Raw genomic sequence first — 17,840 nt, 5'->3', positions numbered from 1 at the left:
TTGCTCTCACCCTCTCTCCCTCTCTCTGCCCTCCCTCTCACAATCTCTCTCTTGCTCTCACCCTCTCACCCTCGCTCTGTGCCCTCCCTCTCACAATCTCTCTCTTGCTCTCACCCTCTCTCCCTCTCTCTGCCCTCCCTCTCACAATCTCTCTCTTGCTCTCACCCTCTCACCCTCGCTCTGTGCCCTCCCTCTCACAATCTCTCTCTTGCTCTCACCCTCTCTCCCTCTCTCTGCCCTCCCTCTCACAATCTCTCTCTTGCTCTCACCCTCTCACCCTCGCTCTGTGCCCTCCCTCCCTCCCCCACGCATTCCCCTCCCACTCCCTCCCGCTCCTCCCTCTCCCGATCCGCTCACTCCCACTCCTCTCTCTCACTCCCGCACTCAATTCCACTCTCACTGCCGAAACTTTCCTCTGCCTCCCCCTCTCTCTCCCTCTCCACTACTCCCTCTCCTCCCCGTTGGACCGCCTCCATCGCGAGTGTTACGAACACATCTAGACCCTTATCCTAAATTTTTTTTGAGAAAACACCAAATCATCGCTCCCACCACCCCCCAGGTGGACTGGGCCCTCTCTGCAGGGCGACGTTTCGTCTTTGGGCTGCCACTCCGCCGCTAGTCTCGACGAGCGGGCAGCACCCTCGATAGTGGTGACGTGTCCCACCCATAACAGCCCTCCCTCTCTCTCACGCGTTCTCTCATCCACGTGTTCTCTCATCCACGTGTTCTCTCATCCACGCGTTCTCTCACACGCGTTCTCTCATCCACGTGTTCTCTCATCCACGTGTTCTCTCACTCACGTGTTCTCTCATCCACGTGTTCTCTCATCCACGTGTTCTCTCATCCACGTGTTCTCTCACACGCGTTCTCTCATCCACGTGTTCTCTCATCCACGTGTTCTCTCACTCACGTGTTCTCTCACCCACGCGTTCTCTCACACGCGTTCTCTCATCCACGTGTTCTCTCATCCACGTGTTCTCTCACTCACGTGTTCTCTCATCCACGTGTTCTCTCATCCACGTGTTCTCTCATCCACGTGTTCTCTCACACACGCGTTCTCTCACCCACGTGTTCTCTCATCCACGTGTTCTCTCACTCACGTGTTCTCTCATCCACGTGTTCTCTCATCCACGTGTTCTCTCACACACGTGTTCTCTCATCCACGTGTTCTCTCATCCACGTGTTCTCTCATCCACGTGTTCTCTCATCCACGTGTTCTCTCACACACGTGTTCTCTCACCCACGTGTTCTCTCATCCACGTGTTCTCTCACACACGTGTTCTCTCACCCACGTGTTCTCTCATCCACGTGTTCTCTCATCCACGTGTTCTCTCACACACGTGTTCTCTCACCCACGTGTTCTCTCATCCACGTGTTCTCTCACACACGTGTTCTCTCACCCACGTGTTCTCTCACCCACGTGTTCTCTCATCCACGTGTTCTCTCATCCACGTGTTCTCTCACACACGTGTTCTCTCACCCACGTGTTCTCTCATCCACGTGTTCTCTCATCCACGTGTTCTCTCATCCACGTGTTCTCTCATCCACGTGTTCTCTCATCCACGCGTTCTCTCATCCACGCGTTCTCTCATCCACGCGTTCTCTCATCCACGTGTTCATCTTGCTCTCTCTCGCGCATTTATTATGAGTTGTAAGCACACACACGTGTTTATTATGAGCTGTAAGCACACACACGTGTGAGATGAATGTACAAACACACTCCCGTTCTATATAAACACGTTCATAAGGAGAAAAAAAACAGATACAGACCCCCTGTATAGCCTTTAACGGACTGTTAGCGAGCACCTGTGGCACACGAGGGGGTGGGTGGCCAACACCATCCCAGGCCACCTTTGTCTCCCCAGTGCTGATGTTTACACACTGCACCATGTATTCCTTTAATGCTGAGTCGACCTAAGGGAGGCCCAGAACCGGTTCAGATGTTCGCCACTGTCAATGGCCGTGAACAGGAGTCGAACTTGGGTGGCCGAGTTCGTAGCCACCCCCACCCTCAACAAACGCATGGAGCTGATGAGCACACACACACACACAGAGGGGGGGGGGGGGCGTTCCTCCCTCAACACGAACTCCGTGCTGAGGGCTGTGCGCGACATCAGTGGCTGTTTGTGTTCGGCGCGGATTTAGAAATTCGCTCGTGTCGTTTGAGATCTTTTCGGCTTAGAGAAGTGAGTGCCCTCGATTAGACGACGTCAAGAGTGGCCTTTGCCCTGTCACACGGTGTCTGATCCACGCGTGATTAATAATAATAATGAAATAATCATCCACATTGATAAAGTGGCGCATTTCATCCGTGGATCGTAATGCGCGACGTATGGGAAGCAGGACATCACGAGCCACTGATCTTAGCCGCAGGCGGAGATCGAACTCAGGTCACGCTCTGCCATCTAACATGCACGCACTAAAGCACATACGCACAATATGTGTACTCGTATTATCATGAATTATACAGGACTAGCCATTCCATGTAGATATTGCATGCAGACTGATGATGATCATGATGATAGTTTACATTTGTAAAGTGGCGCATTTAGTCAGTGGAGCCCGATGCGTGGCGTGTATAGAAATCCAGGAAATGCACAGAACCTGCAGGGTAAGGACTAGGGGGCTAAAGGCCACTCTACAGAGGTGAGTTTTCAACAAGATCTCGCCGTTCTGATGGTAGTATGCGCAAAGGGCCCACGATGTGCTGGGTGCCCGTGGCGAGCGGCTGGTTGACCCGGTGGCTCGGATGTGACCCCCCTGACCACACGCCGAGTGACGCAGTTCTTTTTTGCTCCGATTTTTTTTTGCGTCATTGCTGTACATTTTTGCGTCGTGAAACCCGCCACCACCCGACACAGCTGATTAATAAGGTTTGTCACGTAAAAACAACGTGCAAATTAGTTACAACTTAAGCAGACCGGTGTGTTGGAGAGTAAATCCATCACATTTACAATTCGCGTACGACGTTTCTCTGGTGATTAAAATTAGCAGCTTCGTCAGGCGATTTGTCAAAATTGTAAAGAAGTCTTCCTGTGTTGGCGGGTTTAACGCCACATTTATATTTACGCGATCTAACCCCCCAAAAAACCTTTATTATGGATAATATTGGTCGCGAAAGCCTACGTGTAGTTTTGCTATTACTCCACATCCATTAAATGAGCGCTTAGCCTTGGCTTGCATGGCCACAGTCGCACGACTGTTGAATCGTCTCCTAAATGTCCCGCTCGTTGTCGGCCTGGCACGGACCCGCTCGCCGCCACGCGGTCTCCACTGCCCTCTCGTGGTGCCAGAGGCGACAAGCGGCGAACCACATCTCCTGCCTCTGTATAGTTGCTTTTCTCCTCCTGCCCGTCTTCCCGAGAGGATGACAAGATGGATGGGATGTGCAGATACGATCCGCTTAATGTGCAATATTGTGGCATCGCAGAACCGTGAGGGATGGCGATAGCTTTAACACATACATTAAACTCAAACAGCGCGGTTGGCTACGTACGGTGCGAAAGGTCTACACACGTACAGAACGTGACTGATGATGGTGCTTCTGCAGACTTGCCAATACTTCAAGACGCAATGAGTCTGAAATATTAGACGCATTTCTCGTATTTTGTTGTTGTTTGAAAAGCAGCCACGTGCTTCCCGCCTGGGTTCCTGTCTGCCTGGCTCACGCCCCACGTTTGCTGTCCGCTCGTGACGCCACGGCTCCCCGTGCCCACCCACCCGCCACGGCTCCCCGTGCCCACCCACCCGCCACGGCTCCCCGTGCCCACCCACCCGCCACGGCTCCCCGTGCCCACCCACCCGCCACGGCTCCCCGTGCCCACCCACCCCGCCACACCGGCCGTGGATGTTGGAGAGCCCGGAGGGAAGCCGCGCAGAACGAGGGGAGAACTTGACAAGCTGCACACAGGAAGATGTGCACGTCGGGAATGTGCTACGTGGTGTGTGCCCCGCAGCCCTCTGCACCGCTGGGTCATCGATGCCAAACATCATAATCACACGTTTATTGCCCACTGAGTGAAGTCCATTGAGCTAAGACTGGGTCGACAGACATCAAAGCATTCCACAATTATGCTTATAAAAAAACCAAAGTGATTTCATAGCATTTACGGTATGTTGTACAATTACATTCACACTTAAACTTAAGTGATTTTAATAGTCAATTTTAAATGAGGACAGAATCATAATATATATACAGAACTAGAGAACAACACAAAACACGATAGGCAGAGATGGCAGGATGGCAGGATCCAAACACCTTGGGCCTCATCTACACTGAATGCTTTAGATCCAAACTGCGTGCGAAATCTGGGAATTGTTAACAATCAGACGGCTCCCCGGTCTTCGACTCCAGAAGATATGTTATTATTTAACACTTGAGTTGATATCTGTTGATGCAATCGTCTAGATTTCTCCCAGGACATCGTTTTTTTTCCATTGCTGGACCGTGTGATATTTTATTTGTTTTTCTTTTGTAATTTGGCTGACCCAGGTCACTTTTGCAAATAAGACTCATCCCGCCTCGTGTCTTGAGACCTCTCGCCTGGTGAAACGAAACAGAGGCAGGCCTCGCTTAGCGCGCTCAAGATGCCTTGCTAGAGGAGTGAGCACTAACCGGGATCGTGATACCATTGGATACATGGGGATGCGTTCTCGCCAGCGACATTTCTTTCCGATGAGCAAATACAAGGGGCTTCACATTGGGGTGTCGGTAATAGCGCGCATAACAATACAGGTGGCAAACATTATTTTCATGAAAATAAATGATAAACATCAGTAAGTATTATTAATGTATTGTAACCTTGAGGTCACGTGGCCAGGACCCCCTTCCCACCGCTCGTCTAACCCCTCCCCCCCATCACCCCCCCCCCCCCCCTTGGATCCCATGCTACCATGACGTCACTTCCTAGTTACAATATATCTTCGGCCTCTCCGTGCCGTGCAGAAAGACCCATTGCCCGAAACGTCGACTACTAAACAGTTCCCTTCGCGATGCCGCGGTTATAAATATTTGTATTATTATCGCTTTAAAAAAAATAAATGCCGGTGACGCCACTTCCGATTGGGATACTGATGTGACGCCACTTCCGGCCGTGGCGCCGCTTCCGGTGTGCGCCCCGTGTGGGAAGGCCGCGGGCGGGAGACGCGGGGAGTCGCCTCGAACTCCTCTCATCCCTCCTCCTCGCCGCTCTCCTCCTCCTCGCCGCTCCCCTCCTCCTCGCACTTTGCGCTTCCTTCGCCTCGGAACCAGCGGTGCCCGTCGCGGGCAGCCTCACGGTGCGTGCCTGGGGAGCGGTGGCTCAGTGGTGAGCGCGCTACGCTACGAACCCGGCGTACCCGAGTTCGATTCCCGCTCGCGGTGACCGCCAGTGACGAGTAACTCAACCGGTCCTGGGCCTCGCCGAGCTCGACTCGGCCTCAGATGAGTACCTGGTGCGGCTGTGTTAACATCATCGGCACGGGGGAGACAAAGGCGGCCGGACGTGGTGCTGGCCACCTCCCGCCACTCGTGTGCCGTGTTGACCTTCACAAGTGCTCGCTAACAGCGCCGGCCCCAACAGTTTGTGAAGGCCCGACGGGGGGGATGTTTGACTTGGCCTCACCCCGCATCTCCCGCGGCACGCACACGAGGTTGACGCTGTGGTCTAAGGCGACGCCTCCTCCCGTCGCGTTCTCCCCGCCCCCCCTCTCGAGGGGCCGGGGACCAGAGAGATCGGGAGATGAGGGATCAGGGACATAGACCAAGGATCAGAAGACGAGTCCAGGAGATGGGACCAGAGATCAAGGGGCAGGAGATGGGAACCAGGGACACGAGCACAGAGATCATGGGCCACGAGACGTGACCCCACGCTAACGATGCTGACGAGACGCAATTCTCTTTGCTTCTGATAACTGAGATTTGTGAGAAACACTGCGGCCTTGTTTCTGTAAATGATTCGTAAGAGGGGGGGGGGAGGTGTTTGAAGTCTGTGCCTCCCTTGGCCGGGTTATTTTTAAACTCGTAATTCACTCGGACTGCGCCGAATTCATTCTCACCGCGCCGTGTTGTGGCGCTGTTCCGTGCATCTCAGCTGCGCGTCAATCTTGTCACATCGATCGACACGCAGCCTCCCTCTAACGAGACCGGCAGGCTCCTCCTCGTGTTACAACGTAAATACACCGCTGGGACAGTCGGGCTCAATCGCACATTCGTTGTGATTACATTTTCACAAGAAAAATGCACGACTCTGCAGTGCTGGACTTTTCAGTCGACTCATCTTTCTCCATCCCTCGTGTCTACAGCTGCTCTCAAATGGAGTATTTAAAACTTTTTCAGAATCGCAAAAAAGTCCTTTTTAATCGTGCTTAAACATCGCCGCGAGGGAGACGAAGGCGGCCTGGCGTGGTGTTGGCCCCCACCCCTCTCGTGTGCCGCGGTGCCGGCCTTCCGAGGTGCAACTCCTCACGGCTCTTGCCCCAACAGTCTGTGACAGGCGACCCATGTTTGTCTCGGGTGTTCTGCGTGCAGGGCAGTGCCATGGCGGGCTTTGGGGACGGCTCTCTGGGCCCAGCGGGAGCGGGCCGCGGGCCCCCCGGCAACAGGGGGGACCGCGGCATCGGCCACGCCATCGACTTCGTGCTCTCCAACGCGCGGCTCGTACTGGGCGTGGGCGGCGCCGCCATGCTGGGCATCGCCACTCTCGCCGTGAAGCGGGTCCGCACGCACACACGTGCACGTGCACACACGTGGACGTGCACACACGCACACACGTGGACGTGCACACACGCACACACGTGGACGTGCACACACGTGGACCGTGCACACACGTGGACGTGCACACACGTGGACGTGCACACACGCACACACGTGGACGTGCACACACGTGCACACACGTGGACGTGCACACACGCACACACGTGGACGTGCACACACGTGCACACACGTGGACGTGCACACACGTGGACGCGCACACACGTGGACGTGCACGCACAAAACAAAGACAAAAGATCACCGCCCCCCGTATAGCCTGAACAGACTGCTGTGGCAAGTGTGCCGTTAGCGAGTAGCAGCGCCGATGGAAGCCAGCACAGCGGCACACGAGGGGAAGGGTGGCCAGCTCCACTCCCGACTGGCCTTTGTCTCTCTCCCCAGTGTCGATGTTTACACGGCGCACCAGGTACCCATTTGAGGCCGAGTCGACTAGAGAAGGCCCAGGACCGGTTCAGGTAATCGTCACTGATGTTAGCTGTGAGCAGGAATCGAACTGGTGTCGCCGATTTCCCAGCGCAGCGCTAAATTGAGTTTTCAATTTAGATTTTAAAATGCATTGCTCCAGTGGCTTCCTAATATAGGAAGGAAGAGCATTCCAGACGACCACAGAGGCGCATCTGAAAGCACGCGATGCAGTGACCGTCTTTGTTAGATGGCCAGCCAAAAGCCGCTGCGAGGATGTCTGGAGTTTGCGTGACGGTTTACGCTTCTTGATGAGATCAATCGGGATAAAATAAGTGAGAAAGAAAACACGGCACTAACCTCGGCACGACTGGGCATGTGCGCAGGCGTACGACCGCGCCGTCAGCGCGCCTGTCAGCCCCACGCGCAAGCCCGAGGACGTGGGCATCGCTGGGCTGAGCAGCTGGGAGGAGCCGAGCTGGGTGGGGGCGTCACCACGCCTGCTGTCGCACGACATGCGCTCCACCGTGAGCCGCTCGCTGCAGAATCTGCCCCAGGGCCTGGCGGGTGACGCGGCCGTCCTCGACGACGAACAGCTCAAAAGTACGACACTCGGGCCGGGGGGGGGGGGTAGGTGACTGGCGTTCACGACTCGCCTCTCACTGTGATTTGTAATTCGGTTCTGGCCCCCGACTTATTGACATCTTAAATACAGCCAGTCCTCGAGACGTGCCGCATTAAGTGAAAAATCCGTTGGTTTAGCGAGATATGATGTACTCCGCACGCACAGTGCGATAGCGGGACAAATAACTTGAGTGTACGCCGCCACATTACTCTATCAATTCGCGTACTGTGTCCCTGTATCGCTCAGCTGCACAGCTTAAGAAGTAGTTGTCAAACATTCAGAAACCATACACTCAGAAACCGTGTTATAACGGTGAGTGTTCCGTGTTGTGTGAGAAATGTTCCCTTATGGAAGAACCGCGTTCTAGCGAAAGCACTGTGTGAACACCGTGCGTTAAGCGAGGGCTTGCCTTAATCTTCCCTGATTGCCCGTGTCCTCATGATGCACATCCCACGGGTGTCCAGCGTCTTCAGATGCGGTCACGTCGTTTGGGAGCTTCCTACACCCCAAATGGCGCTGCAATCCCCCCCCCTCCCATTGCCGCGCTCGCTCTGTCCGCCATCCTCGTGCTCACCGGCCCCGCGCTTGTGCCGCGTCCCCTCAGGCTCCTCGGCCAACAGCCTGGCCCCGGGCGCCGGGCTTCACGTGGGACGAGCCGTGCCGGCTCCGGACCCGCGCCGCGCCCCGCTGCAGCGGCATCTACTTTCCTTCTACCGGCGCCGCGTGCTGGTGGCGCCGTCCCAGGTGGCGGCGGCCAAGCACGTGGCGCTGGAGATCTGCTCGGAGCTGCGCGAGTTCCTGCGCGCGCGGCACTCGGAGCTGCCGCTGGACGACATGAGCCTGTGCGGGGGGCTGTGCGAGGACCTGGCGGTGGTGGCTCCCGACCGCGTCGCGCTCGCCCTGCCGCTGCTGCTGGAGGAGCGGCTGTGGACGGCGGTGCCGGGAGAGGAGACCATCATGGCGGCGCCGGGGTGCTGGCTGCTGCGGCGCGACAACGCCGAGTACTTCCCGCGCGGCTTGAGCGTCTGGGACCGCTGGCTCGTGGGCGCGTACCTCTCCCCGGTCGCCATCGCGGAGGCGCTGCGCCGCATCGTCGCCGACAGCGTCAACTGGCCGGCCATCGGCGCCGCGCTCGGGTACCGCGTGCGCCCGTGCGCGCCGGCCGACGGGCTGGCGCTGGAGGTGACGTACCGGGAAGGGGACGGGGAGGACGACGGCGAGGGCGACGGGGCACGGGACGGCGCGGGGGAGCGCCGCCTGCGCGTGGACGTGCTCCTGCGCGTCACCTTGGCGAGCTGCACGCTGGTGGCGCGGCCCGGGGACGCCGGCGGCGCCGGGGGGCGGCACGCGGAGACGCTCTGGCGCCAGAGCTTCCGCGCCGTCGAGACGGAGCGGCTGCGCGAGCTGGACGCCCGGGACTCGGGCTCCCGCCTGCTCTGCCTCAAGCTGCTCAAGGCCGTGTGCCGCACGCACCCGGGGCTGGAGCGGCTGCGCTCCGAGCACCTGCGCTCGTTGATCCTGCACGCGTGCGACGCCGGCGCCGTCGACTGGGCCGAGGACGCGCTGGCCGAGCGCTTTCTGGAGTTGCTGCGAGAGCTCGTGGAGCGGCTGGAGCGCGGCTCCCTCCCCGCCGCCTTCTGCCCCGCGCTCAACCTGCTGGCGCCGCTCTCGGAGGACGAGGTGGACGAGCTCGGCTACACGCTCTACAGCGCCATCTCCCAGCCCGAGAAGCTGCTGCAAGGCTGAGGCCGATCGACGCGCCTGGTGACTCGGCCAAGACGCGCGGTTGCGGCCGGAGGGGCCCCCGTACCCCCCTCCCCAACCGGTCACTCGGGCCGTGAGGCTCTCTTTGTTTTATTTTACCAGGTGATGCCCAGTGATCTATGTAGCTCTTTTTCAGAAGTGACCTGGCCACAAATGACAGCTGAACAAAGTGGCTTATCAACATGTGTACATTTATATCAGCCAAGTACTCTTAAATGCATGTTGATTCTAAACGTGGAGGGAAAAGCCGGAGGACCCGGAGTAAAATCCACCCGACCACGGGGAGAGCGACACGCAAACTCCAAATATACAGCAGGCGTCAGGGACGGGATCAAACCCACAACCTGCTGCATACCAGGCGCGAGGGAGTTATCATCTTGCCACCGGGGCACCCCTAGAAAGCTTTTGTACGGAACATGTGGATCGCAGCCCGTGCAGAGGTCACCTCACTCGCTCACGTTGACACGAGTCTGAATGGAATCCTCAATCATGCTTGTGATTGGCAAGGGATCTTGCCTGGGTGCAGCGAGTCGCCCGTCTAACTAGTCTGCACCCTTATTCCTCAATTCGGGCGTCCCGGTGACTTCCAGTTCACGCACAAACTGCATCTTCTGGCGGAGAAATGTACTTTCTGCTGCGAATGCAGAAGTTTGGCAGCAACCTGTAGCTTCTCACCAGGGGTGATCCACGCTCTGTACAGACCCACTCAGTGTTGCTGAACATAAGGAAAGGTCATCTGTGTTGCTGAAATGCTTTAAAAAATGTTTGCTACTCTTGCCAGTGCAATTGTTACAGATTGCTGAGAAATAGTTGGCAGTGCACAACACGCCTAATCATTAAATATTCAAGTGAGCAATCTTCTGAACCAGCTGCAGTGCTATGTGGGCGAGGGAAATGCTATTAAAGCTGGGAAATAATGGAAATGCTCTCTCCAGCCTAATCCGGTGGCTATGGGTTAGGTGCTTATGCATTCATCCTCTGTCATTCTGTCTACAAATTGCACAAAATATTCAGACATTGATAAATACAATCCACAGATTTATTCATTTACAATTTAATGTTATAAATTCAGAATATTACAATCTTCAACGGAACCCAAATGTGACTGTGGAACACAGGACACGGCATTGCGTGTGCAGTGCTCATGTACGGCTTGGTTTGTAATCACCAAACATCCGGACAGCCCAACCACCGTTGATTCTACAGCCCATCCTAGAATTCTCAGCTGGTTGCCTTATCCTCTACAATTTCATCTATTGACCGTTTACACTGAATTCGAAGTCCCCCCAGTCTGGACATTTTAAGAGAGGCAGCTTTTGCTGTTCTCTGAATCTTGAAGACCCAATTTTGTCAAGGTATCCATTGTGGTAAATATTGTCCATACGTGTTCTTTAGCACGTGCTCTCATCCAACGTGGTTGTTTTCGTCGGTCATGTGCTTCATTATAAAAGCGATTTGAAAGCAATATTTCTCAAACACTACGAGTGAACAAGCGATTACATTTTCCTGGGGGCACAGCGAGACATTATGAATGGCTGTGTGGAGCCACAGTTACCGTCGTAGACCTCTTGTACCCCGTTCCCACTGTGGCACTTCTTAGCCGAGCCAGAGCAGGACCCTCACTGTTTCCCATACAGAGCCAGAACTATCTCGCGATACGCTGGCCTCGTGTGATATCTCGTCGTGGCTCGGGGCCAAGCAGGGCCTGGTATGGGGTTAATGACGCGTTGATTGTGCGTGAAATCGGTTAATACAACGGCGAAACAGCATCACCCCGTTTAAATGGACGTGCATCTAAACTCTTTCAGTGCGTGCGACGTTTAACGGCACGACATGTCACGGCTTCACGCCATCTCCGGTCATCCTCGCAGCGGCGACTTTTGGCCGGCCATCGAACAAAGACAAGTCACCGCATCGCAAAGCTGCCAGATGAGCTTTTGCGGCTGTCTGGAACGCTCTTCCGATAATAGGAAGCCACTGGAGCTATGCACTTTTAAGTGATCTAGATTGAAAACTCATTTCTTTAGAACTGCTGTTCGTGTTAAGTTTATTGTCCCTCCCCTCACTTCTGATTAGCATGGTTGGCTACGTACGGTGCGAGCTAAGTTCACCATACAGTACATACTGTGGAAAAGTGACCAAGTGCCTCCCGTGCCCCTCGGATGTACTGTTGAAAAGAGATCTAATTAGTTAAGGAGCTTATGCATATCCGAGGTGCAATTGTAAATACCCCACTCACACAAGTGAAGCTTTCGTGACTGCAGGAATCCATACTCTTTGGTTCTTTCGGTAAAGTCACGTAGGTCGAAAAAATAATTTCATCGCAACGCAAGCAATCGTCATCAGGCGGAAGAAAGAGAATATTATTCAGTTCAATGCTTGCCCTGCCTACGTTCAAATGCCGCTGAAAGCTATAGCAGATGTCTCCCGTATCCGCAAGGGAGACACGGGTAGCCTTGGTGTAGAGCGGCCATTCCCAGTAGGGACTTGCAGGTGTTGTGGAGATTGTAATTGTCCGCTGCGCACCCTGAATTACGTTGCATTACTACAGTGACGTCCTTTACCTCTTGCTAGCGGCTTTGAGGAATCCTCCGTGCCAAGAGGTTTTCAACCACTCGTGGAGCTCTCCGAAAACACGTTCGGCTGTTGACTTTGGCGCATAACGGCTGACCGCGTGCGATGGTCGTCACAGGGTCTTCAGCAGTGACGGGCAACGTAGACGAGCCGGTGGGCCACGTGAGCGTCCCTCCTTCACCTCGGTGGGCTTCAAGCTTGACATTGTGCTCGTGCACTAATCATGACCCCATGCATCACCACAGACACTGAGACCAGGCCACCACCACACATCACCCGAGACACACTGAGACCAGACTACTACTACACATCACCATAGAGATACACTGAGACCAGGTAACCACCACCACACATCACCATAGAGACACTTGAGAACAGGCCACCACCAGGGGGTCCACAGCCCGCGGGCAGGATGTTACCCATCACTGGTCGGTCTAAAGACGACCCCCCCCCCCCCCCATAGCCTAAACAGACTGTTGGGGCAAGTGCTGTTAACGAGTAGCACCTATGAAGGCCGGCACGGCACACGAGGGGGTGGGTGGGCAGCATCGCGATCGGTCGCCTTTGTCTCCCGTGTGGCGATGTTTACACTGCACCAGGTACTCATTTTAGGCTGAGTCGACCTAGGGGAGGCTCAGGACCGGTTCAGATAATCGTCACTGGTGTTGGCCGTGAGCGGAAATCAAATTCGGGTCGCTGGGTTCGTAGTATGGCGTGGTAACCGTCTTCAGAGTCCCATATATGACGCATGAGCAGTCGGCAGCAGGAACCGGAGTGATGAAACCAAGCTGATGGATCCAGTGGCGAGGTTGACACCAACCGCAGCGCCGTGATTCATGTCGTGCGCAACCCAACGTCATGTTGTGACGCATGGTACATTCTACGGAGATGTCACGCGTTGCACTCAAGATGCTTTCGCTGATCGACAAAAACACCAATAACTAAGCATTTTATGAAAGCGTATATATATTTGCGATTGGAACATAAGCTTGGTTGGAAATGTGTAAAATCTTGACTTTTTTGCAGGTACAGATGGCTTCCATATTACAATTAAGCACTGCGATTATCATTCAATAATTTATCAATCAACAGCACTGCTGTGAGATGCATATTAGCGCAGCAGAGGCATAATTTGCCTGTGTTGAGACATTGTGCGGTAGATGCATTGGCCACAATCTGTGAGGATGAATTCACTTGCCACAAGATTACAAAAAAACCACGACGTCTTCCCATGCCATCCACCAAAAGCGGATGAAAACCCGAGCCTGGAATTTTGGCAGAGTTTTGCATGGTTAAAAATTACGTGGATGAAATGAGTGGGTAGTTACAATGCACCTCATGTCAACGTGTGCACAATGTCTTGCATGCAGAAGTGGTTTTGCCTCCCAAGCGGACTGCCACGTTCGCCTCTCGGGCCAGACCAAGATGAGAACCTCCAGGAGCCCTGCCTGTTATTGTGGCAACTTCCCATGAATTCATACCTATATTTTTACAGTGCAGTAATGTATCTATCTGTTCAGCTTGGTCACCTGCATACAGAGCATTATTAAATAACACGTCTCATTGTGAAACATACCAATTGTCCCTCTTAAGTGTTAATAAATCATGATACTGGTGCTCTCACATAATTTAATGTTCTAAACTTTACGTGTTGATGTGTGTGTCTGCCTCGGCCAATGAAGGTGCGTACAGCAAACGCCTGATGACCCACGCTAGCCTCATCCTCCAAACTCTTAACAATATGTTTATCGCAGCGTCTTCAGAAACAGAGTGAAGCGCGATGAGCTTGGTAGTTTCACCGTTTCCATCCGCTTCATATGCCAACGCCCAACAGCAAGTCTATCGGTTTAACACGTCGGCTTTCGCGACCAGTATCCATAATACAGGCTTTCTTGATGGGTTCGATAGCGGTTACCCCCTCGAGCGCCGTGCCGGCTTCCTACCTCTCGAGACAAAGCCATTCTGCGGGAGTGATGGAGGGGCTCCGTGACTCTCCGTCATCGTGCCCTCGTGTGAAACGTCATCCGTCGTGGAACCGGCAAGCAGCAGCGCTTCGAATCTCTGGACGAGCGCAGGAGACGCCGCGATGCTTCTCTGTGCACGGTTCGACAGGCACGCGGATGGGTTGCTCCTGGGGTGGTTCGAGTTCACCAAATGCCAATTGTCGCGAGACCCCGAGACGATGTCCCACTGTCGTGGTGTGCGGCCCCGGCACAAACTCGCTCGGCAAAACCCCAGGATAGCAGCGATCATTCAGCTGCTTACGTGCCACTTTCGTTGCCAGCCGGAGTAAAGCGGATTGGGTGTTTAAAACAAATCAACGCGCGTGTTCTGGTTGTCAATCTGACCGAGATCGAACTCGTGTGACGCAGGACACGTGACTGCGGCAAACCCGGCGACCAGAGTTCGATTCCCGCTCACGACCAATAACTGGCGAATATTTGAACCTCTCGTGGGCCCTCCCCTAGGTCGATTCGGCCTCATGAGTACCTGGTGCGGTGCGTAAACACCGTCACACGGGAAATAAAGGCGACCGGGCGTGGTGCTGGGGCCGCTCGTGTGCCATGCCGGCCTTCGTAGGTGCCGCTCGCTAACAGAACTTAAGCCCCAACAGTCTGTGAAGTCTGTGAAGGCAACGCGGGGGATCTTTGCTGGGGGTCGGAGTTGAGGCGTGGACATGTTGCGCCCTTGGTCTCCAAATCCCTCGCTGGCTTCACTGGCCACGTGTTCATGCATTCTTTGTCACGTGGGAGATTTGCATTGAACCGGCGGAGGCCTTTGGATGACAACCTTCCCCGCCACTGCCAGGCGGTGCTGGCTGTGCACGTGGCCTGTCATCCAGCACTGGAGGCAAGGGGCTTGGTGGATTGCGCAAATGGGCGTCAGGGAAGTGCAATACCCCCGGCTTGCCAGGAGAGGGCAGTACAGACACATGTGGAGCTCAGCTGTTCCGTCTCCTCCCCGAGCAAGTACCACGTGTCCCCATCTGTGCACGCGTGGGTCTTGTCCGGGTTACTCCCACGGGCACCACTCGGTGATTGGCAGGTAACACCTTTATACATAGAGGACCGCAGAGCTCGTGGCTGCTGCCTTCCAGTTCGTCTGGTTCCCTGCACCTCGGCGAGTTCTCCCGAACTTCGTTGAACTTCTTTCGCACCGTACCTAGCCAACCGCGTTAATCCACAAAAGTGAGTGGATACTGCTCGCGTTACAAGTTGGGCTTAGTACCGTAACCTGTGGGCTGCTTACATTGACTCTACTCTGCCTTCCTGCCCAGTCAGCCAATGCAGCTTTGAAATGTAACTGTTTTGTGATACTGCGTTGCCATTGGTGCACACACACACACGTTACATTGGTGCACACACACACGTTACATTGGTGCACACACACACGTTACATTGGTGCACACACACACGTTACATTGGTGCACACACACGCTACAAAACGCCGAGACACTTGGCACGAGCACTGCCGTTGGGAGGAAACTACAGATAATCGGTGGCATTTCATGCAACGGCTCTGCCACTCTAAAGAACGGCCTTTTTGTTCTGAAGACGCGCCATTGCCTGAAACGTTGCCTATTAAGTAACGGGTTAATGATGAATGTGATGAATTTGTGGTATTACAGCAATTCCCCGGTTTACGTGAGGGGAGGGCGGGATGCGTTCCTGAAAGGTGCGCCGACGAATATCGAAACGATGTCAATGGAAGCGATGTTACACGGTCGTAGTGAGTGGTGGTGGTGGGTGCGATGGCTGAGAGGCGACGGATAACAAGAAGGAACGGACAGTGCCGTCAGCGAGGTCCGCGTGGGTTCAGGCGACGATAATCATCGTCGGGTAGCGGTGTTGATAATAAGGTGACGACTATTTTGTGAAACGAGGAAAAATGGGGAGACGTGAATCGGGGTGTTCCTGTACAACTAAGACGGGGGCATATTGAGGACATGTTGTAAAGTGTATGTACGGTGAACGTATTCTTTGCGTCTTTCGGTAATGTCACGTAGATAGCTTAAAAGAAAATAACAAATAACTACGACGTTTCGATCACAACACAAGCGATCGTCATCTTCCCTCTTTCCTCCTGATGACGATCGTTTGTGTTGTGATCGAAACGTCGTAGTTTTTTGTTATTTTTTTGAACCTATCTACGTGACTTTACCGAAAGACCCAAATAATATGAATGCCTGCAGTCACGAAAGCTTTAAGTCAAGATTCATGGTGACCGCCGTTCGCGCCGCACGTTGCCAGCCGCGCCAATCGTGGGAGGCGGCGTCCTCTGGAGCGGCGTGGAGTCGTTCCGTGGCTGGGGGAGGAGGACGCCTCCTCCTCCTCGTGGCTCTGCTGCTGCTGCTGCCGCCGGCTGCTGGGCTCTCGAACGCGCGTCGTCCTCTCACTCGCCCCGACAATGCCGCTTCTTTGTGGCCTCTCGTTGATTGCCTGGCTGCTGGATTCGTCTCTGCGGATTCCTTTGCAGCAAATATATCCGTGGATGATCGTCAGTCACGAGTTTGTGTCGCTCTCCCCACACGAATCCCCGTGCCCGTGCCGCAGCCATTTGTAAGACGAGTCCACGTGGTGCTCTGCGAGGCGCTGCTCAACGACTTGGCGAATGTCAAGAGAAATGCTGCTGCAAGGGTTCGCGTTGTCTTCGCCACGGAGACTCTCCTGAATAAATAAAGGACGATACATAAACGAGTTGTTTACGGACTTGTGTGAATCCACTGCTGGATGAAGGCCTCCTGTTTCCGGATCCTTTATGGGGGGGGGGGGGGTGAAGCCCACAGTTGGCCACGATGTTCACTTGGCCCTCATCTTGGCCAGGAATCACATTTAGAAGGTAATCGATAAGTCAAGATCTAAGGTAAGTGATGTTCATCGTGCAGTGCGTTAACCACGGCGCCACCGCTCCTCTCTCAAGGACGATTCGAGCTGTCCTGCCCGCACTTGCCAATCGCTCGGATTTGTCCACAGAGAATGTTCTGAGTGAGAATTAGAGGCCATGTTGCATAATTGATAATAAATTAAATTGGCCTTTGTCATTCGTGTCACCAAATTATTATTTGAATATTGTCTAACAAACGCTTTTGAGTGCAGTGTGAGAAATTCAACCTTGCTACTCCTTGCCTTCCTATAGAATGTATCTATTGAAGTGGCATACGGAGGAATAGTATCTGCTGTCTTTGTCGTTCTGGTTATTACGAACTCTGCGAACCGAGTTTCGATTCCCACTCACGATCAATAACAGTTGCGAATGTATTTGAACCGGTCCTGGGCCTCCCCTCGATTGATTCGGCTTCAAATTAGTACCTGGTGTGTTGTGGAAACATCGCCACGAGGGAGACAAAGACGGCCGGGCTTGTTTCTGGCCACCCACCTTCTCGTGCGCCGTGCCGGCCTTCATAGGTGCTTCTTACTAACATTCAATTGCCCCATCAGTCTGTTACAGGCTCTGGCGGGGGTCGCGTTGTCTCTGAGTAACAGGAAGGAGCTGCGGAGATGAAGGCACGAGGCTGGTGGTGCGGGCGAGCTTGGCTCTCCCTGCGTGGCTGCGGCGTGCCTCTTGCTCTCGTGAAACTGCTCGTGGAAACTTTAGTGAAGTGCCAACGTTAAAGAGCGGCTTCCTGTTTCCACGGTTTTTTGCTGAAAGTGTCGGCAAATTTTGGAGCCCAAGAGGTGGCCGATGCCTCGTGGAGAAACGAGTGTAATGATGCCCCTTTTGCAA

The 17,840-nt window shown here is 54.3% G+C and overlaps 1 protein-coding gene across 2 annotated transcripts; it reads left to right on the top strand.

The window, feature by feature from the left end:
• Window positions 1–5,104: 5,104 nt before the first annotated feature.
• On the top strand, window positions 5,105–16,174 carry LOC133353644 (mitochondrial dynamics protein MID51-like). 2 transcript variants are annotated; one of them, XM_061570045.1, is made up of 4 exons: window positions 5,105–5,277; window positions 6,509–6,694; window positions 7,540–7,756; window positions 8,383–16,174. In XM_061570045.1, the coding sequence occupies exons 2-4, from the start codon at window positions 6,518–6,520 to the stop codon at window positions 9,522–9,524; spliced, it is 1,536 nt and encodes a 511-aa protein (XP_061426029.1). In that variant the 5' UTR covers window positions 5,105–5,277; window positions 6,509–6,517; the 3' UTR covers window positions 9,525–16,174. The 2 variants fall into 2 exon arrangements, with proteins under 2 accessions (XP_061426029.1, XP_061426030.1); XM_061570046.1 differs by having other exon boundaries at window positions 5,105–5,306.
• The last annotated feature ends 1,666 nt before the right edge of the window (window positions 16,175–17,840 follow it).

This window comes from Lethenteron reissneri, chromosome 44 (genome assembly GCF_015708825.2).
Source record: "Lethenteron reissneri isolate LAM-NWPU_2019-01 chromosome 44, ASM1570882v1, whole genome shotgun sequence".
Classification (NCBI taxonomy): Eukaryota; Metazoa; Chordata; class Hyperoartia; order Petromyzontiformes; family Petromyzontidae; genus Lethenteron; species Lethenteron reissneri.
Note: the sequence above shows the minus strand (reverse complement) of the source record. Positions and strands in the feature narration are given on the sequence as shown.